This window comes from Rattus rattus, chromosome 9 (genome assembly GCF_011064425.1).
Source record: "Rattus rattus isolate New Zealand chromosome 9, Rrattus_CSIRO_v1, whole genome shotgun sequence".
Classification (NCBI taxonomy): Eukaryota; Metazoa; Chordata; class Mammalia; order Rodentia; family Muridae; genus Rattus; species Rattus rattus.
This window is the reverse complement of record NC_046162.1, coordinates 67,412,596-67,437,519: the sequence shown is the minus strand read 5'-3', so window position 1 is coordinate 67,437,519 and position 24,924 is coordinate 67,412,596. Positions and strand designations below refer to the sequence as shown.

Genomic DNA, 24,924 nt, shown 5'->3' with positions numbered 1-24,924 from the left:
AGGAGGAGGAGGAGGAGGGAGGAGGAGGAGGAGGAGGAGGAGGAGGAGGAGGAGGAGGAGGAGGAGGAAGAAGAGGAGGAGGAGGAGGAGGAGGAGGAGGAGGAGAAGAGGAGGAGGAGGAGAGAGGAGGAGGAGAGAGAGAGAGAGAGAGAGAGAGAGAGGTGCTGATGACTAATTTAGATTCTATAGAGGTAGAGAAGGGCCTCTGGGGAAGGGGAAGCTCAACCCCCTTAGACTGAAAACTTGAGAGTAGAGGGTGGGGCATGCCAGCCATACCCTGTAACAGGGAGGAACTGAGGCATGCTGGGAGAACCTGGAAGCCAGGTCCACTCTGATCTGTTAAATAGGCACCTCAGAAACCCAATGGACATTGATGTCCCTGCAGCTGGAGTGGCCGGAGGTCATAAGGCACTTTATGAGGATGCAACGGACTGAATCCTGGTCCTCTGCAAGAGCACACACGTAACCAGTGAAGCCATCTCTCTGGCAACCTATTTATTCTTTATTTTTGACTATGCCTTTGTGTGTATGGGGGTGTGCAGAGGCCAGAGAGGGAGTCAGATTCCTGATCTGGGGTGATTGCCAGGAGCCTGCCTTGGGCACAGGGAACTGAACTCTGGTTCTATGCAAGAGTAGCAAGTGATCTCACCTGTTGAACCAGCTCTTTAACCTGTCTGTCTGTCTGTCTGTCTATCTATCTATCAATCATTCTGTCTATAGACAAGGTTTTACGTTATTAAGATTGGCCTTAAATTCATGGGGTAGGGCTGGAGAGATGGCTCAGTGGTTAAGAGCACTGACTGCTCTTCCAGAGGTCCTGAGTTCAATTCCCAGCAACCACATGGTGGCTCACAACCATCTGTAATGGGATCTGATGCCCTCTTCTGGTGTGTCTGAAGACAGTGACAGCGTACTCACATACATAAAATAAATAAATAAACCTTTGAAAAGAAAAATTCACGGTGTAGCCCAGGCTGCCCTTAAACTTCTACACTTGATCTTAGCCAAAAGGCTGAGAAGCGATGGTCTTAAACTAATCATCCTGTCTAAGGTAGGGTAATGACTGTCTCCACCCACTGGCAGGTGCTTGGCTAATTAATAATCAGTATGATAAGAAGGGTGTGATAAGAGTTGAGCCTTAGGAAGGCCTGGCGCAGAGGTCGGCACACAAGCATATACCAGAGCATTTCATGAGGTGGGGGAGGCTCATAAAATTCCAACGCTCACTCTTTCTGTTGTTGTTTTGTTTTGTTTGAGACAGGGTTTCTCTGTAGCTCTGGCTGTCCTGGGATTCTGTAGACCAGGCTGGCCTCAAACTCAGAGACCACTTGCCTCTGCCTCCTGAGTGCTAGGATCAAAGACGTGCACCACCATAATCAGCTTAAGAATTTCATATCTAAAGCCACAATTATGAAGCAGAGTAATCGAGCCAGGAATGTGAACAGGCTTTGAAACTTAAAAGGACTGCCCAGTGTCAGAACTCCTAAATCTACCAAGACAATGCCACCCAGCAGGGACCCCATACTCAAATCCCTGGGAATATGGGGACATTTCACATTCGAAACAGCAACCTTCGAAGAAAAGATCGGTGTCCAATTATCACACTCTGCTTGGGAGGGAACCCAGGGCCAGGTTATGCTCAGCAACCAAGCAAGCCTCACTTTTTAAGGCACAGTTCCACCGTCAGATGCTCACCGGTACTGTATTGCATGTGGATGTACGGTGAAGTTCAGGGCAGCCGCTGGCCTCCCTGGAGTGGAGTGAAATAAACCAGTCGAGCTGGATTTGTGCAGCAATTGGCTGTGTTGCTGAGAACAATACAGGCCGTGGTCCAAGTACAAGTTGTGAAATGCAAGCTGTGTGACCACACTGAACCTGTGTGAGCGCTTCTGTTTGCATGGGATCTGCCTCTTGCCCGAGGGCCCGACTTTAATCCCTGGGACCTATGTGGTAGAAAAAGAGAGTTTAGCTCCCGAAAATTATCCGATAACCTTCATGATAGAAATATCTTAAAATTATAAAGCCGGGATCTGTTGCTGTATTCCTTTAATCTCCGCACTCTGGAGGCAGAGGCAGGCAGATCTCTGTGAGTTCGTGGCCAGCGTGGTCCACATAGAGAGCTCCAGGACAACCAGGGCTACACGGAGAAACCCTGTCTTGAGAAACAAAACAAAAAACAAAGTGTACTGACTGGTTTTGTGTGTCAACTTGACACAAGCTGGAGTTATCACAGAGGAAGAAGCCTCCCTTGAGGAAATGCCTCCATGAGACCCAGCTGTAAGGCATTTTCTCAATCAGTGATCAAGCGGGGAGGACCCAGTCCATTGTGGGTGGTGCAGTCCCTGGGCTGGTGGTCCTGCGTTCTATAAGAGAACAAACTGAGCAAGCCAGGGGAGGCAAGCCAGTAAGTAACATCCCTCCATGGCCTCTGCATCAGCTCCTGCTTCCTGACCTGCTTGAATCCCAGTCCGGACTTTCTTTGGTGATGAACAGCAATGTGGAAGTGTGAGCTAAATAAACCCTTTCTTCCCCAACTTGCTTCTTGGTCACGATGTTTGTGCAGGAATAGAAGCCCTGACTGAGACACAAAGTAAAATAAAGCAAACAAAAAATAAATTTATGAAAAAAAAGATGAACGCTATACTTTTTGCTATTAGTTCAATATTTTTCAAAAAAAAATTATGTTTATTACATTCTTTTTTGGTTGGGGATATGCCATGCTGCACATGTGGAGGCCCGGGGGTCAGAAGATGGCGTTCAGGATCCAAGTCTTCTACTGTGTAGATTCTGGAGAAGGAACTCCAGCCATCAGGCTCAGTGGCAAGCTCTTGTGCTACAAGCCATCTGGTCGACCTATGTCTTAGTTTTTATAAATTTCATTATTTAGGGTCTGGGCTTGTGGCTCAGTTGGTCAGACACCAGCCTAGTATGACAGAAATTCTGGCTTCAACCCTTCCATCTCTGCTGACTACCAAACAACTGGGTGTGGTGGCCCGTGGCATCAATTCCCAAACTCATCCGACAAAGACAGGAGGCTCAAGAAACTCAAGGGACAAAGACTGAAGAGATGGCTCAGAAACTCAAGGTCCCCTCCTTGATCTATAAAGAGATTATGCCCTCTTCTGGTGTGTTGAAGACAGCTACAATGTACTTTATATATAATAAATAAACTTTAGCATAGCATACATGATACCCTGGCTCAGTAAACAAACAGAATTTTATCTAGAGGACATGACGGGGACCTGAGATAGGGGAGGCACCCGAGAATCAACGGGGTGACCTTAGCTGAGACTCATAGTGGTGGGGATATGGAACCTGAAAGAAGCCACTTCCTGTAGCCAGGCAGGAACCGCAGTGGAGCAATAGGGACACCCACCCAAAATGTATCCTGTCTACAAGAAATGCAGGGACCTGGGATGGAGCAGGGACTGAGGGAATGGCCAACCAATAACCAGCCCAACTTGAGACTCTTCACATAGGCAAGCACCATCCTCTGACACTGTTAATGATACTCTGTTATGCTTACAGACAGGAGTCTAGCATGGCTGTCCTCTGAGAGGCTCGACTCAGCAGCTGACTCAGGGATGCAGAGACCCACAGCACAGCGGATGGAGCTTGGGGACTCTTATGGAAGAGTAGGGGGAAGGATTGAGGACCCCATAGGGAATAGGAACTCCACAGGAAAACCAACAGTGTCAACTAACCTGGACCCTTGGGGCTCTCAGAGACTGAGCTACCAACCAAAGAACATACACGGGCTGGACCTAGGCCTCCCCCCACATGTAAACAGAAGTATAGCTTGGTCTTCATGGGGGTCCTAAACAACTGGAGCGGGTGGCTATCCCAAAAGCTGTTGCCTGTCTGTGGGATATGTTCTTCTGGCTAGGCTGCCTTGTCTGGCCTCAGTGGGAGAGGTTGTGGCTAGTCCTGCAGAGACTGGATGTGCCAGGGTGGGGGATACCCAGGAGGACCTCCACTCTCTCAGAGGACAGGGGTGGGGGATTGTTGGAGGGAGTGGCCAGGAGGAGGGGCAGTGAGCAGAATGCAAAGTGAATAAACAAAAATAAAAGGAAGAGGAAAAGAAAAACAGAAAATCAGAAGAAAAGATGCTAAAAAACAAAACAAAAAACAAAACAACAACAAAAAAACCCACAAAACAACAACAACAACTACAACAGCAAAACACTGCCAGGTAAGGCAGCACATGTCTTTAATCCCAAAGCTCAGGAGGCAGAGGCAGGAGGATCTCTGTGAGTTCAAGGACATCCTGGTCTACAAAGCGAGTCCAGGACAGCCAAGGCTGGTTACAAGGAGAAACCCTGCCTCAAGCAAATCTAAACCCAAACCAAAGCAAAACAAAAAAACCCCAAACCTTTTCATTTTTTTTTTTTCTTTTTTTCGGAGCTGGGGACCGCACCCAGGGCCTTTTGCTTGCTAGGCAAGGGCTCTCCCACTGAGCTAAATCCCCAATCCCAAACCTTTTCATTTTTATTTTTTAGAGATAGGGTTTCTCTATTGTGACCTGTCCTGAACTCACTCTGGAGACCAGGCTGGCCTTGAACTCACAGCCCGTGCCTCCTGAGTGCTGGGCTTATCGGCTTTCTGTGTCAGGCCTGGAGAGGTGACCCTAAGGTTAAGAACACTTGTAGCTCTTGCAGAGGACCTGAGTTCATCCCTGAACTCACATGGTGGCTTACAACTGTTGGGGGGGGGGGGAAGTGTTGCCATCCTCCTGCCTCAATCCCTTGAGCACAGGGACTACAGGCGTGAATCACTTAGCTAGTTGATTCCTGTGAACAAATCCACTTGGCTCTCCCAACGGCTCCTTCATCTCCTGTGGACAAATGGAGCCTTTGCTCTTCAACACAGGCCTGCCCAGAACTGACCTCTCCTGACCTCCCCTGACCTCCCCTGACCTCTCCTGACCTCTCTTGACCTCTCCTGACAAATCAGGACTGCCACTCAGGCCCCAACCCATAGGAGGGGATTCTCCTCTATCAGTCCCCATGCCTACCTTTTCTGCAGGGGTTAGCTGTTTTTATTTTTTACTTTTGTTGAGATGAGATCTCAACCTTGCTGGTTGGCCTGTGTAAAACAGGCTGGCCTTGAACTCACAAGGACCTGTCTGTCTCTGCCTCCTGAGTGCTGGCAATAAAGGTGCCTGGGATTTGCTTCAACCCAGGCTGGTCTTGGTAACCCTCCTGTTACCACACCTGAGCTTCTGTGGAGTCTTACATACTGTGCTTGGTTTGTGCTTGTGTGTGTGTGTGTGTGTGGGTGTGTGTGTGTGTGTGTGTGTGTGTATGTGTGTGTCTGTGTGTGTGTATGTAAGCTGTATTTGCCTGTGCCCATGTGTGCACACATGTGCGTGTATGTGTGAGTGTGTGTATGTGTGTGTGTATATGTATGTATGTGCAGCATATGTGTTCGTGTGTGTGTGGCTGTCAACTAAGCCATCTCTCCAGCCCCATATACGGTTATCGTCCCACGCGTGTAACGAATGTCCCCATGAATGTAAACCCACTACACCAGACCAGAGATTTATGTATTACCATGTACAGTGTTCTGCATGCATACATGCCTGTCTGCCAGAAGAGGGCACCAAGACCCCCCATGTGGTTGCTGGGATTTGAACTCAGAACCTCTGGAAGAGTAGTCAGTGCTCTTAACCACTGAGCCACCTCTCCAGCCCCCTCAAGAGTCTTAATAAAGTCAGTAGATGGGATGTGATCCTGACTTGATAGAATGTGTAGTAACATGATGCTGGGGGTGTGCAGAAGGCCAGGGCGTGGGGGTAGGGTTGGGGGAGGTGAAGGGGGAAAGATGGGAGGATTCTACACCTGTCACTTCTAGGGCAGAGGATTCCTCCCACCCCCTTCCCCCTGGTGATTTCTGTTGTCCTGGCCTTGACAACTCCAGTGCTTCAGGCTGGATTCTGTCTGCTTCTTGGACACGATCGTGGTGTGATTTCTTCTCCCCTAGATGTCTCGTACCGATCTTACAGCACCTTTGACGATCCTGCCTAGGCCTACTGACGCTACACATAAAAGCGTTTAGGACTCTGGGACTGGAGAGACAGCAGCTCAGTGGTTAGAGCTCTGACTGCTCTTGTAGAGGACCTGGGTTCAGTTCCCAGCACCTATGTCTAACACCTTCTTCTGACCACTGAGGGTGCCAGGTACACGCGTGGTATGCAGGCAAAACAGTCATGCACATTTAAAAAATACCCCTAAAAAATATATTTTTTAAAAAGATAAGGTGTGATGGTTTGCATATGCTTGGCCCAGGGAGTGGCACTATTAGGAGGTGTGGCCTTGTTGGAGGAAGTGTGTCACTGTGGGGTTGGCTTTGAGAATCTCCTCCTAGATGCCTGAAAACAGTCTGCTCCCGGCCTCCTTTGTATGAAGATGTAGAACTCTCGGCTCCTCCGGTGCTTGCCTGGATGCTGCCATGTTCCCACCTTAATGATACTGGACTGAACCCCTAAACCTGTAAGCCAGCCCCAATTAAATGTTGTCCTTAGAAGAGTTGCCTTGGTTATGGTGTCTGTTCACAGCAATGGAAATCCTGAGAGATAACATTTTGCTGTATAGCTCAGACTGTCCTGGAACTCACTACCTAGCCCAGGCTGGCCTTGAACCTGTGATAATCCTTTCACCCAAGTCTCCCAAAATTGCAGGGATTATGGGGTGAGCCATCATGATGGGCAGATTGGGACCTTTATAAAAGAGACCCTGAAGCCCGGAATGGTGGCATGTGCCTGCAATGGAAGATGAAGGCAGGAGGGTCAGGAGTTCAAGGTCACAGGTGGGAACATCTATGAACTAGAAAGTGTATCCTGCCATGTTTGGTTATTGGTCTTAATGATTTTGCATGGCTGTTGTGTCTCCACGAGGAAAGCAAGGAATTATGCAGGCCTTTCTCTTTTCTTCCTAAAAATGCATTTTAAGAGTAGCTGACAGCTCTATGGAGGCCCTGGCAGAAGTTCAGCATATGGATGGGACAGGTTGCTGGACACCACTCTCAGTTCTTGGCAAGGTCTGAAGGTGGAGGCAGCGGCCATAGACGTTGCCAGCTGAGCTCCTGGGCCTCCTCAAAGCTGTTGGTGAAACAGGCACAGGTCCCCTTCCCAGGCTGCTGGAAGGGCGTGAAGCTGAAACCACGCAGGTAGGGCCGAAGCGTGTTGTTGATGTCTTCCTAAACTGCCCTTTGACCTGGTTGCATCAAACTGGTCAAGGCCACAGCAGAACCCCCACTCTCCCTGCCCTGAGCCTGTGTTTCCCTGACGCACGCCTAGGGCACGGAGAACAGAGAACAGTGTGGGATTTGATGGCCACCCCGTAAGGTGAGGCCGCCACATTTGTTCCCTAATCTATTGCTCTGATAAACACGATGACCAAATCAACCCGGGGAGGAGAGGGTTTACTTCAATCCACCATAAAGGGAAGTCAAAGCAGGAACCTGGAGGCAGGAGGCTACTTACTGGCTTGTTCTCCAGGCTTGCTTGGCCTGCTCTCTCCTCCTTGGTTTTTGTTTGTTTTGTTTTGATAGAGGATTTTTCTGGCTGTCCTAGAACTCACTCTGTAGACCAGGCTCGCCTTGAATTCAGAGATCCACCTGCCTCTGCCTCCCAAGAGCTGGGTGGCACTGCTCACAGTGCACTGGGCTATCCCACACCAATCCCTAATCAAGAAAATGGCAGGGGTTGGGGATTTAGCTCAGTGGTAGAGCGCTTGCCTAGCAAACGCAAGGCCCTGGGTTCGGTCCCCAGCTCCGGAAAAAAAAAGAGAGAAAAAAAAAAAAAAAGAAAATGGCATCCTGGCTCGATCCACAGGCTCTTCCCAGATGACCCTATCTGGCGTCAAGTTGACAAAAACAAACCACAAAACTTCCTGTCTGATTTTTTGAGACAGGTTCTCACTGTCGCCTAAGCTGCTTTTGCATGTAAAGTGCTTCAGCCCAGAGTGCTGGGACTATAGCAGAGCTTCCTCGTACTCCCCTCCTCCCCCGCCACTCCCCTCCCGCCTCCCAGCTTCTCTCGTTTCTTTTGTTGTGTATAGAAGGACAGAGGGCACGCTCAGGTGCAGTCTCTCTGGAGGCACCCACTTCCGTTTTGAGACTTCCTCCAGGGACCTGGGATTCACCAATTAAGCAAGGCTGGCCAGCAAGCCCCAGGGATCCGCCTGGAAACATCCTGTTTTCTGTTTGTATATTTAGAGAAGGATCAGCCTATATAACTCTGGCTGACCTGGAATTCACTAGAGAAGCCAGGTCCGCTTTGAACTCAGGATCCTCCTCCTCCCAAGTGCTGGGATTGTAGACCCGTGTTATCTGGTGCCAACACCTTCATATATTAATTTTTTCCACTTGGTAAGTGCGGGAAGTTGTTTCCGGTAGTTTTGGGGCTCGGGTTTCAGTAAGGCTCGCATCCCTTTGGGTGTAATGTGGAGGCCAGAAAGCCGGCAGGCTAGAGATGAACGCTTTCTTGGATGAAGTTCATGCTAGTGCCAGCAGGGGTCACTGTGAGGCTGTACTGAGAGCCTCTTTGTCAGGGACGAGGTGGCAGTCTCCTTGCAAATGCTCCCCGCTGGTTGCCCACACTCCCCGGGCTCTCAGCTTGATCTCACCAGGGGGAGCTGACCCAGTTGCTCTGCCTCTCACCGAGAAGGCTGACTACTTGTGGAACACAGAACAAAAGACCAGGCATCGTCCCTGCTCTGGTCTGCATCCTCTCCTGTTCCTTCAGCATCCCCCGGCTGTGGTGGGTGATGGCTCACATCCTTTGTAGAAGGTAGAGATTAGAAAGTGTTCTTCTCAATGGCAGGTTCCAGGATAGCTCCAGTTTCCCGCCCACGCAATTCTCAAGACTTCTGTAGGGAGGCCTTCTCAGGGATGACTCCATCACGACCTGCTAATACTCTACCAGCCAGCGCAGGCTGGACCAAACCCTCAGGGATCAGGAGGCTCAGGGACTCTTTGCCTTTTCTTGTTGCTATGGTACAGCCCCTCCCCCCACTTCTCCGTCTCGTCCCAATGTCTCTCACAGGATTCCTGCTCAGCCGCTCAGTTTGTTCTCGGTTCTCCCGGTTCTCAGCGTCCAGCCATCCCGCGCCCTTCTGAACACCTTCTTTGCGCCCCGCCCCATGCCCCTCCCACTGTCCTGCAAAACCGACTTTTGCTGAAAGGAGTTAACGCTGTGTCTTGCTGTGTAGTCCTCCTTCCTTGGCCTCTCCAGAGCTGGGAGCACCAACACACCAGGCCTCCTATTTTCGAATGGAAGCTCTGAAAATTTTGCTCTCTTGTCCAGAGTCACACAGCAGCGCCGCTGCCGCCGACTGAGTGTGAGCTCGGAGGCCACCCGTCTGGCACGCTCCCTCTTTGGAAAAGGCCTGGCCTGCGCTGCCCTCCCAGCGCCCTGCATCCTCCTTTGGTTCACGGCTCACTCTTGGCCCGTGCGTTTGTCTTGCTTTCTAAGACTGTTGTTTATTTTTTCTTTGGATTTCCAGCGAGTATTCTGCTGTGCCAGGCCCGGAAGATGAAGAGAGGCCCTGCCTACATTCAAGTGCACGGGCTGGGAGACAAGACTTTTCCCGTGTCAGCTGAGTCCTCTCAGACAGCCAGAAGCCTTCCCAAGGGGCAGAAGCGGTTTCCGGCTCTCCTGTACCCCTCCCTATGGTGACCTCCTTGATCCCCCCTCGGAGACTTGATGCTGCTGTTGTGTTGTGACCATTGTCATGGGGGATGGGGATTGGGAAGAGGTTCTGGGCTGAGAGTTTAGGGTTGAAGGTTAATTCCAGCAGGCTTCCTTTCTGCCCTACCCAGGGGGGGATCCTGGAAGCAGCAGGACCTATTCAGCTTCTCAAATGAAATGCCCCCCCCCTCCATGTGTAGGCTTAGAAGGAGGTTGGGGTTTGATTTTTGGCTATGTGACTAGTGCACACAAACAGGGCCCTTCTGTATGGGCACCTAGACAGTACTCCCACCCCACCCCCTTTTTGAGGCAGGGACTCATCATGTCCTCCAGTTTGTCCTCCAACTGGTAATCTTCCTACCTTGTATGATGGATCCGAGCTGGGCGCTCGGATGACAGGTGTGTGCTACCAAGCTCGGCTCTGACAACACTTCCTTTATTCCACACTGACCCTGTCCTTGCCAGATTTCCTGGACAAAATCCAAAAGGCACTGGCTACCCTCCCCCTCACCCCCAGTGGGAGTGTTGGAGGGGGCCTGGGTATTCCCAGGCCAATGTTCTGCACTGAGCTGGGTCCTCGGCCTTCTTCATTTTTTTATTTTGAGACAAGGACGTATTAAATTGCCCAGGCTGGCTTTAAACTTGTGACCTCCCCCCAGCCTCACCTTCATGCCTCAACCTCCCAAGAAAACTAAACCACAGGGTAGGCCTAGCTTCTCTGAAGTTTTAATACAACAGACCCATGCCTTGCTCTTATAAAATCCAGCTTCTAAAAAGGAGGGGGGTGGGCTGGAGAGATAGCTCAGTGGTCAAGAGCACTGATTGCTCTTCCAAAGGTCCTGAGTTCAAATCCCAGCAACCACACGGTGGCTCACAACCATCTGTAATGAGATCTGATGTGTGTCTGAGGACAGCTACAATGTACTCACATACACAAAATAAATAAACCTTTTTTTAAAAAAAATTCAGCTTCTGGCTTTTTTTTCTCAACCTCTGAGCAAATCAACTAGTCCAACCCAGAGCGCTAGGGCCATGGAGCAGCTTGGGCCAGCACGAGGGAAGGGGTTCCCTCGCTGGCACTGTTTTCAGTGAAACTGCCCTTAGCTAGAACTGCTGAGGGGAGAGAGAGGTGAAGGCAGGTCGCAGAGGAAAAGGAGCAGAGGCCAGATACAGGAAGAGCAGACCTGTTTAATGACACAGCTGGGTCTGGTTACAAACATCAGAAACTACAAAAAGACAGGCAGTTACAGGAAGGCTGCGTGAGGGTGGGACCAGAGGGGACGCAGGCACGGTAGCCACAGCAGTAAGACGTCCTCCAGGACAGTACACGTGACCAAGGGGTACACACGGGGTCCCCAGCGAATGTTACGGAGACTAGTTGGAGAGGATGGGCAGGTGGCCCCCGAGGAGGGCAGGAGAGAGAGGCCCTGGTCTCTGCTGAGGGGTTTGAGTATGGCCCCTGGTCCTGTGGCCTGGCTGCTGTCTGAAGTGAGCGGGTGAGGCTGACATTCTAGGGCTCCACGCTGAAGCTGCCCCTCACCCCACCCCCAAATGCCGGACACCTACACTGGCCAGCACCCCACTGGGGTCTCCTGAATTCTCGGTGTGCCCCTTTCCAGAGCAAGTCAGTCGGGCAAACCCTTGGGGAGGGGAGGGGGGCCAGATCTTCTCTTCGCTTCTTGTTTTGTTTGACACGGGGTCTCCCTGAGTCGACCCCAGCTAGCCGGAAACTCACCAAGATGGAGACCAAGCGTAGACCACCTGACCTCAGACTTGCAAAGATTGTCCTTCCTCTGCGTCCCAAGCTCGGGGATTACAGGTGTGCGCCCCGACACCGGGCAAACCAAGTGTTCTCTTTTGGGGGGCGGAAGAGGGAAGATTGCAGGGCACTGAGCTGTGCGGGGTGAGCTGAGTCACCCCGGCTCTCCCACCCGGCCCCGCCCTCTCGTGCTGTTGCAAGCTTTCTCCCTGCTCCCGGTAGAGCTGCCCTGAAGTACGGCCAGGACTCTTCCGGGTCTCCCACAGCTGTGCGAGGCCTAGGCTTCTGGGCCTGCAGGTGCACGCGACAGATATGTACGTGTGTGTGTATATATATTTATATAGAGATCGTATATAGAATATATCTGTGTATATGGTAGACGTGTGTGTGCGCGATGCTCAGAGATGGTGAGGAGAACCTGCATGCTGGTAGGCAGAGTGAAGCAGGGCTAGTTCCTTTCTGAAGTGACTCAAAGGCTTGTCCTCGCTTCCCACCGGCCACATGCCAGGTCCCTCTCTTGACAGTGAAAGCTAAGGAGGGTGTGCCCTCTGCTGCGAGGCAGAAGGGTTCCCCTCTGCTAAATTCAGCATCCAGGTAGCCAGCCCCACCTCCCAGTAACGCGGGAGACCACAGCCATGATGAAGGCCTCCTTTCGGGAAGTCCAGTCAGGGGTTCCTCCAGCTTCCTTGGCACCCAGAAATGGAAGGTCAAGGAGTGTCTTCAGAAGTCAGCCCTTCTGCCCAAAGTGCTGCCAGGGAGGGGGGAGCCGGGAGGGGTCCTATGGCCCTGAAGAGGGCAGTGTGGCTGGTAGGCTGTGGATGAGATGAAGGTACAGGTTACAGGGGTCAGTGGGGGAAGGTGGGTGGGACACCTGGGGTGCTGGGAGAGGTGACTTGGGGGGGTCACGGAACGGGACACTTTCTGCTGAGGGACCCAACACCACTGTATAAGCACCCCCCATCACAACCAACCCCACTGTGCTACCTCAAGCTAGTTGGGTGGCCCACGAGGGGTCTGGATCTGCCCCTCTAAAACGTGGCCGGCTTCGGATAGGCTTGCGCTCTGAGAACAGAAGCATTTCACACACTCTATAAGACTCCACGGGGCCAGCCCGAACTTGTTCTCCACTCATCTGGAAATAGGACGTGCTGCTTGGCCGAGCAGGGCGAGCGCTCCCTGGCTTCTGTGTAGCAGTGTCCCCATCCATGGAACTCCTTCTAGCTCGGTGGCCATCACATGTCCCTGCCCCAGCACCCCTCCACCCACACAGAGTCGCACACCCCGAAGCAGAGACAGTTCAATAAACAGTGGTGTCTGGCTCTCTGTGTTTCTCTGATAAGAGGAGTTGGACGGGGCCCTTCTAAAAGTTGGCCCCGAGACTCGTCCCCACCCTGTGAAGCAAGGAGGTCCTGGCAGTAGGTTGGGTCTCACAGGCCCTGGCCCATGCTCAAGCCCCCAGGATACCAGAGATGGGGGATGAAGGCTGTCAAGGGAGGAGGGGATACTCCCAGTGTGACATCTAGGGAAGCCCACGGTGGGTGCTCAGGCCCGGTGGGTGGAGAGGTGGTTAGGCCCTGGGATGTCTGGTGCCTCATCGTCCCCTAGATTCAGCTCGGTAGGACCAAAGGGGGACAGATGTTTGGGGTTTGGCTAAGTCCCTGGGGTCCAGCTGGGGCAGGAGTGGGAAGGTTCGGCCATGTGTTTCTGATTCACTGGGGCTGGCTGACCAGTTCTTCCCCACAGTCCCTCTAGGCCTAGTAAAAAGCTCCTTTCTCCAAAAGCAGGAAATCTTGTGTCGTGCCTGGTAAACAAACTCATCTCGGGCTGCAGAGCCTGCCCCTGGGGGAGGGGGGGAGCTGGGGATGGGGGGGGGAGTGTGAGCCCCTCTGACTTCTCCCCTTCCAGTCTATTCCCTGGTCCCTCTCAGTGCTAGCTGGAGGTAACCTCAGTTTTCCAGCCTGGCCCCTCCTCTGGCAGGTAAAACTCCAGGGTCTGGGGCAGGCTAGGTCCAGCTGTACACATCTGGAGCTGACCTGCGGGTAAAGAGCAGTTCTTGAGAACTCTGCTCTCCTGGGGAACTGCCGATGGTGGGGGAGGCACAAGTGGACTGGTTGGTCAGCAGCGGGAAGGACAGCAGGCCTGGCCTCTCCCTGCCCTTGGGGACCTCCTCTGCAGAGCTGGGTGGGGAGGCCCGTAAACAGGAGGTGGCTCGGGGGGGGGGGGGGGACCTTGGAAGAGCCTGGGGGAGACGTTGCTTTTTCTGTGGGAAACTGCTGGGAATATTTCTCTACAACACGTGTCCCAAGCCGCTGGCTGACCCCCTGGTTCCTGTTCCCGCCTCCGCTCTCCTCCTCCTCCTTCAGCCCTGCCTCTGCCCTTCCATTCAGCTCCCAGAGTCAGCTCCCTCTTGGAGGTCTAGGGGGGTCTGAGTGTTCCCAGCCGCCCCATCCGAAGCTTCCAGTCAGCAGGAGTCATCGAGTTGGGCCACCCTGTTGGGAGCTGTCCTCTCTGGTCAGACTGGAAGTAAATATCCCCTAGTTTTGTCCGTGTGGGTGACACTCATGTAGGTCCCTTGTGAGCCTGGGCATGTGTATGTGTCCTTGTGACCTTCCTGGCTCCAGCTATGCTAAGGCAGACGATGGATGGAACCACTGACTGGTCACATCGAATGGGGAACAGGCCTAATGGACTGGTACTCCAGGAGGAAGGGTGGAGTTGGCCCACCCTGCTCAGCTTGAGCAGCCATCGCCCTGCCGGGAGGGAGATCATCATAACCTTGGGTGATCTGAGCCTTCCCTGCTCCAGACAAGGAGAAGCCATGCCCAGATACATCTACTTGGAGTTCACGGCTCTGTGTAGCCGAGAGTAGGGGCTGGACAGGAGCTGGCCTGTGGTCTGAGAAGAAGAGTGCTGTGCCCACAGGCCCTCTGCCTTGTGCCTACTTTTCCAGCGTGTCTGCATAGGGCTCCTGCCACAGCAGCCAGTCCCTGTTCCTGGGAGAGATGGGAAGCCCAGGGGACAAGAGAGGGACACCACAGGGAGGCTGCCCAGACCACCCTTCCCCCCTCCTCACGTGGTGGTGTTGGGGACCTGCTGTACCCAGCCCACTTCCTTGTAGGCCGCGGTCACATGGCTGTAGATGAGACCGCGCAGCTTGGTCCAGGCTTTCTGCGTCTCGACGGGGAAGTCGTTGGCAAACTCCTCGGCGATCACGTCCAGAATGACCCCAGAGAGAATCTGGGGGCAAAGAAGGTGGAGTAAGGGCCTGGGCACCCTGCCTCCCGCCTTCCTCAGGACCCCTGCTAGGACCACATTGGCTCATGTGACACAAGCTAACAGCCTGGTGCTTACTGGAGACCATGCTCTCAGGACAAGGACTACAGCGGACTGGTCCCACCTCTCTCTCCTGCTGTGCTGCCCTTTCAGGCCGGCCACAGACTCCCCAGGAGAACAGGCTAGCAGCATGGTGCCCATCTCTGCTATTCTGGGAGCCCTCCCAGAGTCACAGCTATGGCCCAGTGGCTTGTGGGCTCTGGACAAGAGCGAAGGGAAGGAACGGACGTACCTTAAAGTACATAGGTTCCACCTTGTGCTTGAGGGCGTGGGCCTTGCCAACCAGTGCGAGCACAGAGGACACCTTGTCCGGGTCATGCAGGTTCTCCACGACCGTGTTGAGGGCCCCCATGACCCGGCAGGCATGTTTCCGAAGCTGGGGACTCCTCTCCATCTCCAAGGGATCCTCCATGTGTTTAAACTGGCTGAAGTACTGCTTGGCCGACGGGAAGTTCACAAAGAACCTGGGAGGGAGGAACAGGGTGGGCACTGAAGCAGGGGGCTGCCTCCAACTTGGAGGCGGGGGGTGGGGGGTTAGTAGTTACGCTGCCACACCAGTGATGGTTTTTACTCCCATACAGAGCTGTCCTTCCAGTCACAGGCTCTCCAACTTGTCTGGGCTGGCAGCCTCTCGTGCCAGGCCACCGTCCACCTCACCTCTGTGTGCTCTCTGAGCCTACACCCCACTGAGACCTGCTCTCTCATCACCGAGAGAGTCTAGAATCATGGAACAATTGTTTTAATTTTTAATTAAAGGCTCAGTTTGTTGCCCAGGATGGCCCTGAACTCCTGGGCTCCAGTAATCCTGCCTCTGCCTCCCAAGTATGTACCATTCGTTGTACTTTCCTTCTTCTCTCCCTCTTCTTTTCTGAGACAAGATCTTGCCAACTACACGTGGGCTAGCCTGGATCTCTGTGTAGACCAGGCTGGCTTAGAAACTTGCAACATTCCTACTCCCCCCGGGGCCTCCTGAATGCTGGGGTTACAGGCATGGGGTATCAGGCTCCTTCTCCTCCATATCCTGCTTTTTTACTTAGCTTCCCCTCAGCACTGGTGGTTCCTAGGCAAGCACCCATGACTTCTCTTCTCTAAGCCTCATTCCTGTCCCATTAGGGCTGTGAACGTCAAGAGAAACTGTGTGTCTGTCGTCAGCACGGTGTCCACGACACTTGAGGCTCGGTCAACATGGTGTCCTTAGAGGATAGCGAGAGCCCCTCCTTGTGACCAGAGTGAGGCCGGGGGTGACCTGTCTGTGCTCGTGCAGCCAACGAAGAAGAGACGGACAAGAGAAACCCTTTTCTCCTCGCCGACTGGTCCATCTAATTTAAACAGTTGATTTTCCCTTTGTGGAGTGATTTGTAATGACTTATCCGTGAGGTCTTAAACTCACACCACGCCCTGCCTCTGCCTCTCAAATGAGGGATCTAAAGTCATGCTCCACCACACCCCCCGCATCCCCAAAAGAATCCCTTGGAGGGGAATTTGGGCCTTCCCGTCTCTGGTTTATCTAGGTTTGTTTAATTCCCCCACTCTCCTTTCACCGGGTCTTTCACCATCCGGGAAACACCCCTGGGCCCCCTCGTTTACACCTGAGGTAGACACTCCAGACATTTTACACATGGTCCCTGCCCACCTCCCTAGCGCCACGTCTACATTGTCTTTGCCCAGAGTCCTCTCTCTGTCCCAGCCCAGCAAAAGGCACTTAGCATTGGCCAGGCTTCCTTCCCATGATGCAGTGGGATGCCTGACACATGCCCCATGTCAGACCTGCCCTTTTCTGGCCACCCAGGGTGGCTGTCCCTCCATGGCCATTAGTGCCGCTGAGTAGTTTTCTCTGCTACCCTCTCAGTCTGTCGGGCCAGACACCAAACCATAAGCAGTGGCAGGGTCTCATGAAATGCCCTGACCCTTCACCCCGGCTAGGGTGCTTCTGGCTGGGGCGCAGTGAGAGTTCTTCAGAAAGAGTATAAAGTGCCTGACCAGTGGGTGTCATCATCCCCTGAGGCGTTAGAGGAGCTCACAGCTCATCGCTCAGGCCCGAGAGTCTGATGTGAAGGAGACATAGAACATCATGCTGGCCAGCCCGTCTGTGGCCACAGCTGATTTTTGTCAGGAAGGGTCTGACAATGACTGGGGTGTTGTCCACGTGGAGAGGGACAAGGACCCCCTTGGATGCTGAGTGTGACCTTGGACACTTCACGGCCCTTCCTCCTGTCTGTGGAAGTTTGAGAGAAGCTCTGTCGCTTGCTTCTGCAGAGGTGCGTGGGTGTGGAACAAGGTGGCAGCGGGATAACATGCAGGACTTCTCCGGAAGTTTTGTGATGAGGGACGAACGAAGATGCCCCCCGGAGGGCCAGGGAGACGAGTCAATGTGTAAAGTCACTCGGAGTGCAACTAAGTTTGATCCTCGGAGTGTATAAAAACCCCAAAGGCAGGACGCTGCGGCACATGAGTAACCCCAGCCCTCCTTGGCAGTGGGACATCATCCCCAGGGAAGAGTGCAGTGGTGGAAACAAGAGAGACTCTTCCTCAATGACCTCCACATGAATGCCGTGACAGAGAAACATGCCCCTCACCCCCTACACAAAACCACCAGCACCTCAGACTTTAGGGTGTTCCCGATTGCAATAAAAATGAGTTTTATTTTGGCCCCATAGGCTGCCATTTGTAAGCTATTTGAAAGGCATCTCTTACAGCATTCTGTTGCCACAGCCTAGAGGCTATTGGGTCCTTTCCCCTGAGGGCATTCCAGCCAACAACTATCCCTGAACATTGCTTTGCTCCCCATCTGGTGGATCAGGAACTGACTGGTCCCCAAGGCTGCCCAGCAGGCAGGAACCAGGCCTCAGCACAGGTGAGAGTCTCTTGTCTGGGGGTGGGGTGGGGTGGGGTGGGGTGGGGCTGCTAGAGGGATGGCTCAGTGGTTAAGAGCACCGACTGCTCTCCCAGAGGTCCTGAGTTCAATTCCCAGCAACCACATGGTGGCTCACAACCATCTGTAATGGATCAAATTCTCTCTTCTGGTGTGTCTGAAGACAGTGACAGTATACTCACATAAAATAAATAAATCTTTAAAAAAAAAAGTCTCTTGTCTCAACACAGCGGCACCGGCACTACATGTGGCCCCAGGAGCAGGAGCCTTGAGCTCTGCCTACCATGCTGGCTTCTCCCGAACCTGTGTTTCCTCCCACCCCTCCCTGGCTGGCTTGAGCTGCTAGGGAGAAGCCCTAGCAGCCAGTCTTGGGGAGTTTCTCAGCTCTCAGAGGCATCTGGGTTTCCAAGAGCCTGAAATAGGCCCATCTGCGTGTGAGGGGGAACGTGTCAGCATTACAACTGGGGGGGGGGTGGGCGATACTCCCTCCCCAGGCTTCTTTCTGACATGAGTGGAAACATGGATCTGCCTCAGACTCTTAAGGCAACTTCTAACTCAGGATAGTTACATCCTATCTCCAGGAGCTGCTGCTGGAAGTCAGCCTCCTCCTCGCCCCTACCCTGCAGGCGGAGTGGGTGGTCGGGACGGAAGGGGAAAGTGATCAGACGGTCCTGTGGATGAACATGCTGGGCTTATCAACATGGCTTTATGACCAGGATCTATGTATGGATGGGTCCCGTGTGAAGCTGCGAGAAGCTAAGGGGTCTCCCCTTTTCCATTGGTCAGGCCTGGGGCAGACAGGAACAGAGGAGTCGGGGGCATCCGGAGCCACAGGGAGTGGCCGATATAGGGTTGGCCCAGGTTTGTCTGGCTGGCTCTGTGGAGTTAGGTGAAGTGTGGTGTCCAGCTGCTCGGCAAGCCAGATCTGATTGCCATATCAGGTCTCCTCGGGTTCACTGTGGGCCTTTGGGTGCCTTGTCTATCAGTAAATAGCTCTCCCAGCCGGGACTGGTCCCTTGGGTGTCAGGGGGAGAACCAAAGACGAAAGGGCTCACAGGATACAGAATGAGCCCTACTCTCAGGTCCTGTCCTTCTTCTGCCCCCCCCCCCCGTTCCCCTTCCCTATTCCTGGAGAAGCAATTCACTGGCAAATAACAAGACTATGTCCAGGTCCTATGCGCCTTGCCTTGTTTCCACGTATGCTCTGTGGGCCTAGGGGGTACGACATACGACCAAGAGCAGCCCGCTGGGGATGCAGGCTGGTGGACCTGCAGCTCTCTTCTCCACCGTGTGCTTGTGTGTGGGTGCCCACACTGCCAGTCTGGGTCTCTGAGTGTTGGCAGCTTGAGGCTCCCGGTGGCCCTCCTTGGTTCCTGTCACCCAGGGCAACGTTGCCGGGTTAGAGAACTCGGAACTAGCCCTCCCTTCCTCTTCCCCAGGAATCCTCCCCTAACTCCTCCAAAGTGCTTCTGCTCTCTTCCTCAGAAGCTATTTCTGAGTTGGGATCCAGGCATCTCGTCGTCGTCGGTAGGGAGCTGGGTCCCAGACTTGCAGGAGGCAGAGGCAAAGAGAGGAGAAGAGGAACCAGAGCAGGGGTCAGGACTGGAAAACAGCTGCATCACAGCTGGCCTGCCCCCAGGTTCCACCTTATCTCCGCTCGGGAGGCTGCCCTGCCGGCCTAGATTTGACAGCCTGCGGGCTGAGGGTGTATGTGGTGGTTCTGCCTGAGCCCCTGGGCCCAGCGCCTGTAGGAAGGTTATAGATTTGACTTGTAACTAGAGTCACTCTGTAGTTTGTGGAGCTTGGGGACATTCCCAGGATGCAAGGTATACATATGGCGTCACTTGGAGAGGGGGGTCCTTAAGGATACCGGGGTCAGATGATATCCTTCTTACCTGGCTGGAGGGTCCAGAGTGGGGCCCTGTCTCCTGAAAACCCCCATCCCATATCAAAAAATAAACCTCAACCAGGGTTGCATTCCAGGAGTCTGCTGTCTCACCTGCAGCTCTCCCTGGTCTCACTTTTGAGGCAGAAAGGGGCGGCTGGGAAGCTGGGCCTCTTGACCTTTACCCCCTGCTCTCTGCTGTGTTCTTCTAAAGGGCCTGAGTGGACAGGGCGTTCTGTTTCCTCTTTAACCTTCTTCCTGACTGAACCTCAGTGTCTCTTGTCTGTCTCTAAAACCCATACGTCTTAGTTGGATCGCTAGGGTCACTCGTGAGGAGGACCGTGAGGAGGACCGGCTGGGATGGGTGAGTTCTGAGGCCAGGGAGACCAAGCGCTCTCCCGCATCTAGTTATTGATGATGAGCTCTACTCTCAGAGCTAGGAAGGAGCCAGCTAAGGTTTCCATCTCTCCAAAGCACCCTTCACCACGACCTGTCCCCAATCACTGGGGAGGTGGCGCCGGAGCTCGCAGCGGGCCGAGCCCGCCTCTGCCCGCAGCCGCTGTCACCCTCCCCGTCCTGGGCCCCGCCAAGCCGGGAGCGACACCTACCTCACCAGGATGGCCACCCCCACGTCCTCGCAGTTGGCATACAGCCGGGCCCACGTAGCCTGAACCGCCTTCCTCTCCGCCTCGGACAGCTCCTCGTTCCTCTCCCTGCGCTCTATCTCCATGTCGCCCGGCACTTTCTCCATGAGCTGCTCCGATCCCAGCGCAGCTTCGCTCGGCGGCGGGCGCGGGGAGCCGAGGCCGGTGCGTGCGAGGCGGGCGGGCGGGCGAGCGGGCGGGCGGGCGCGGAGTAGAGCGCCGGAGGGAGGGAGCGTGTGTGTGTGTGTGTGTGTGTGTGTGTGTCTGTGCGCGCCAGTGTGTGTGCGCGCGGGTGTGCAGGGTATATGTGCGAGGGGCGGGGGACTGCGAGCTGGGGGCGGGGATGTGGTCTGCTGGGAAAAAAAAATGTTAAAAAAAAAAATGAATCCGCTCCAAAATCTCAGTCCTGTTTTGGGGAGTCAATTTTGGCAAGGTGAAGGAGGTTAGGCAGGATGAGGGGTGTTACGGCTGACGGCTGCCCGCTTGGCTTGATCACCCACCCGTTAGCAAGGCCACCGTGGTCCGGGCTGGGAGAGGTAGGTGTGGCCAATGTGCAGAAGGGGCTGGGAGGATCGGGGGTCACGGGGCGCTGGGCAGCGCGGGGTGTACTGGAGTGTGCCCCGGGGATGGTGCCCAGTCTCAGCTCTCGATATCTGGTGTCTGGACGTGTGTGTGTGTGTGTGTGTGTGTGTGTGTGTGTGTGTACCCTTAACGAAGTAGGGATCTAACTCAAAGTCAAACACACCCAGGCATCGCCTGCTTTGGAGGAACTTGCAGAGAAATCTAGGCTTCCCCTGTAGCCCTGCCACTCCTGAACGGGAGACTGGGCCGAGACACCGTTGTCAGACGTAGGGACTTCAAGTTTTGGCAGGTTTAGAGCGATGGGTAGTCTCTCTTCCCATCTGCTCTTCCAGCTGGCCCTTTGAACTTGTGCACATGTCCAGTCTGGGGAGCCAGAGTCCGGTGCCCCACTTCCCTCCCCACCAATGCCTCCCCAGCGAGTCCTGAGTGGCTAGTTAATGATAGGACCAGACACTGTCCTGAATTATGGCCCTGGCCTTAGTGGAATGAAGTTCCACAGAGAGGCCGTCAGGCAGGTATGATGGATCGGCTCTGGGCAGCTGGAAGTTCTGAGTAAGGCACCGGGCAGTGAAGACATTTGTCACCGTTGAGGGTTCAATTTGAGAACTGAAAGGCAGATCCTTCATCTCCGTAGGCTGCTCAGGGAGAGGTGACACTGGGACAGAGGGGAGGAGTGCAGTCTTGAGAGAACCAGAAACCTCATCTGCCATCAGCTGCTCAGGCCTGCGCGGCAGACAGCAGGACCCCTGAGACCACGGAGGCCTAGTCCTAACACAGATAATTGGGCTGTCTCTGGCTCTCCCCACGTCCCCAAGGCTGTTGCCCAGGAAGTGGTTCTCCCCTTCAGCTTTGGTCCCTGTTGATTTAAAATCTTTAAAGGCATTTGCCCCACAAATCTTGACAGTTTGAGTCCCGTCCCTGGGACCCACAGGGTCGAAGGAAGGAACTGACCCCTGCAAGCTGCCCCACCCCCACACCAACAATTTAAAAATCTATAGAAAATACAGACTTGAAGGTTCAGTCACAGAGGGTAAATAAGAACCTTTGTAGGCCAACAGGGCCCTCCCTGCAGCTCAGTGTTGGGGTGCCTGATGGAACTCCTGGGTGGCGGCATTACCTCCCATCTTGCTTAGGGAAGGAAAGCTGAAGGTCCTGGAGAGGGTGGGGGCGGTGTGGGTTCAGGTCCCAACATCACTCAGCCCTTGTCCCAGCCCCGTGGTGCTGGCTCCAGCTTTCCTGTCCAGGCCCAGGAGGTCCAGGTGGGATGTGCAAAGAATGTTAATATTGATTCTCAACCTCTCTTCTGACTGCCGTACCTCATAACTTAGGACGTATTGGTACGGTAGTCTAGTACATAATTGATAAGCTTATAATTTCTATCTAAATTATATAAGGTTGTTATATAAGATAGAATTTATAGTTCTGTGTGCACACCTCGACTCTGCCTTTTACTGCAAAGGGAGTGTAATTAGAAGAGCTCAGAGGGCATGGGGGAGGTCCGGTGCACACACACACACACACTCACATGCACGGGCACACACACGCATGCTCCGCTCTCTGTCCCATCATCCATTCCTTCTCCTCTCTGCCATTCTCTCCTGCCTCAGCTGCGACGGTGCAGCTCTTCTGCCTGGCGGCCTGCGTCCGTCAGGGAAGATTGGCTACCTTTCCTGTCGGCGGCAGAGTTGGCTGAGGGCCCCTCCTTCTCTGGCACCTGCACGTTCAGACACCTCCTGCGGTAGCTCGCTCTTTCTCTCCTGTATGGGAGACTGAACTTAGGGCCTTGGAACCCCGGGCGAGTACTCTGCCACTGAGCTTTCTCCTCAGACCTCTTTGAGAGACTCTTCCCAGGCTGGCCTCCAATGCTCTCTGTAGCTCCGCCAGGCTTTGAATGTGAGTGAGGTGCTCCTCCCCTCCCCGGTGGCTTACAGGTCTTTGTCACTGGGCCAAGGCCCCAGATCCTCTTTGAAGTTATCCTTGATGCTTGCAATTCCCCAAGTGCTCTGCGGGTGCCTGTAACACTGGATGGAGGGAAGTCACTCATTTAACTCGGTTGCACTACCTGCCAAAAACCTGGATAGAGTTGAACGCTCTGGGTAGGACATTCTGGATAGGCACTCGGGGTCACCTTGCATGTCTTGAAGGAGGCTGGCTTACTCTGCCACTAGGAGGGGAGATCTTGGGCCTGGTGAGTTTAATCTCTCTTCACAAGGTCAGGTCTGCTCACTCCACTAATCAGCTTGAATCTCCTAATCCCTTCCCAGGAACTTCAGGAAACACAGCGGTGGCTTGGGAGAGGCGGCTTGGCCATTGTGGGCCCCCGGGCCTGTGTCCTTCTTCAGCAGGGTTGGTCGTCGGTGGGGATGGGGCAGCTGAACCATGTGCACCACCCTCTTCCTGCTCAGCGTGGCCATGCTGTGGCGCCGTAGATTTACCAACCGAGTCGAACCGTGAGAAACTGATGGGGCTGTGGACTGGGGTGGTGGCTGGGAGGGACTACCAGGGAAGGTTACAGAGCAGCGCAGGGTGAACAGACCTGCTCTGGGAAGGGATTCAAAGGACACCCTGGAAGGGTCACTCTCACAGCTGGTGGTGCTGGGTTGAAACAGCCAGCCCATTAGTCCTGTGCTGCTGGACTGTGGAAAGGAGGTGGGGCCGAGGCTGAGCGTTGCCTACAGGTTCTCTTGCCTGCTCTTCCCTTCCAGAGAGCCTAGCAGAGTGGATGGGACAGTCGTGGGCAGCAGCTCGGAAACAGACTTTCAAGCTACCAGGAGGTAAGAGAGTCAGGGTGGGAAAAGTGGTGCTAAGGAAACTATTGGTGTGCGCGTGTGTGTGCGCGCACGCGTGCGTGTGTGGGTTCCAGCCCTCACCATAGTCACTCCTTGTGTAGTGGGCAGGTTAGGTGGGAGAGGGAGTCCTTGCTCCCCCTTTCAGCACCAATGCTGTGTTGCTTTTTGCTTCTGTGATGTGTGGGGCAGTCCCCACGAGGACCTTCTGTTGAAGGAGCAGCGAGCAGAGGGAAGAGGCAGGAGCCACTCTGGGTCAATTTGCTGCTCTCTTGTCCTTGCCATCCCCCAACCCCCTCCGCCACCGACGGGCTCTGGAGCTCGGTTGCCTGAACCTCCACCGGGATTCGCTGTCCAGTCCCCAATAGAAGGCGCAGGAGGAGCATGACGTCATCGACACTGAGTGCCATTGGCTGGGCAGCCCCTGCGGGCAGGACGCTGTCTCCAGTGGCCTGGAAGTTAACTCTTCCTTAGGTTGAAGTCACGTGGCCTTTGGGGGGGGGGAACAAAGTTGTGCATGCTTCTAGACTTTTCCTTCCCTGGTTTACCAGAGTCTCCACGTCCATCAGGACACTACAAAAGTGCCAAATTAGTACCTATGTGTAAGACATTATGCCCCATGGACTCCGGGGCATGGGCAACATCTCAGGATCAACTCTCATTCCTAGTGAAACCGAAGGGCAAAAAAGATCTCCTGGGGCTCTGGGATTCAGGGCCCACAGAAGGAGGGCATCCTTACTAACTTGGCTCAGCGAGTGTGGGAGGGTAAACATATACCATGCTCCCTAAAGCTGGAGTTGTTGTAAAGCTGCAAAGTTGCTGAAGCACAGGGGAACGTTAACAGCTGAGCTTGTGTTAGCCCAGCCGCACTCCTGGCTGCACAGCCACACTCCTGGCTGAGTACTTGATGGGTGCTTCCTAGTCCTTTCTTTTTTGTTTGTTTGCTTGTATTTATTAATTTATTTTTTGAAACAGGGTCTCACTGTATTGCTCTGATTGGCCAGGAACTTGTTATGTAGACCAGGCTGGCTTCAAACTCTCAAAGATCTGCCCACCTCTGCCTCTTGTGCACTGAAATTGAAGATATGCCCTACTATTCCCAGCTCCCAAACTTTTCTTATACAGTAATTCTCGATAACTATAGGCTTAACAGGAGATGCTGGTTTATAATCGGTTGGTAGTGACTGAGTAACAGCAAGATTTGAATGGGGGACCATCTGACTTTTAAGTATGTCTTGCCTGCAAAAATAAATAAATAAAAACGGGCCTAGACCTCCTGACAAAAGAGAAAAGGCCAAATCTGGGGACTACCTGGGCAGGCCTAGCCTGATGCCTTTTAACTCCTTGGCACCCAGTTACCTGGAAGGTTGTT

General features: G+C 53.8%; 2 protein-coding genes and 1 pseudogene across 2 annotated transcripts; 1 reads left to right on the top strand and 2 right to left on the bottom strand.

Moving 5' to 3' along the window:
* Nucleotides 1-869: 869 nt before the first annotated feature.
* LOC116910753 lies at nucleotides 870-1,024 on the bottom strand (annotated as a pseudogene).
* Nucleotides 1,025-10,859: 9,835 nt separating this feature from the next.
* Nucleotides 10,860-20,449, bottom strand: Cygb (cytoglobin). Its single transcript, XM_032913055.1, has 4 exons — nucleotides 20,149-20,449; nucleotides 15,016-15,247; nucleotides 14,524-14,687; nucleotides 10,860-12,262 (listed from the first exon to the last, which is right to left on the bottom strand). The coding sequence occupies exons 1-4, from the start codon at nucleotides 20,289-20,291 to the stop codon at nucleotides 12,229-12,231; spliced, it is 573 nt and encodes a 190-aa protein (XP_032768946.1). The 5' UTR covers nucleotides 20,292-20,449; the 3' UTR covers nucleotides 10,860-12,228.
* Nucleotides 20,265-23,544, top strand: Prcd (photoreceptor disc component). Its single transcript, XM_032913056.1, has 3 exons — nucleotides 20,265-20,349; nucleotides 23,031-23,216; nucleotides 23,472-23,544. Exons 2-3 carry the CDS (start codon nucleotides 23,146-23,148, stop codon nucleotides 23,542-23,544), a joined length of 144 nt encoding a protein of 47 aa, XP_032768947.1. The 5' UTR covers nucleotides 20,265-20,349; nucleotides 23,031-23,145.
* Nucleotides 23,545-24,924: the final 1,380 nt, after the last annotated feature.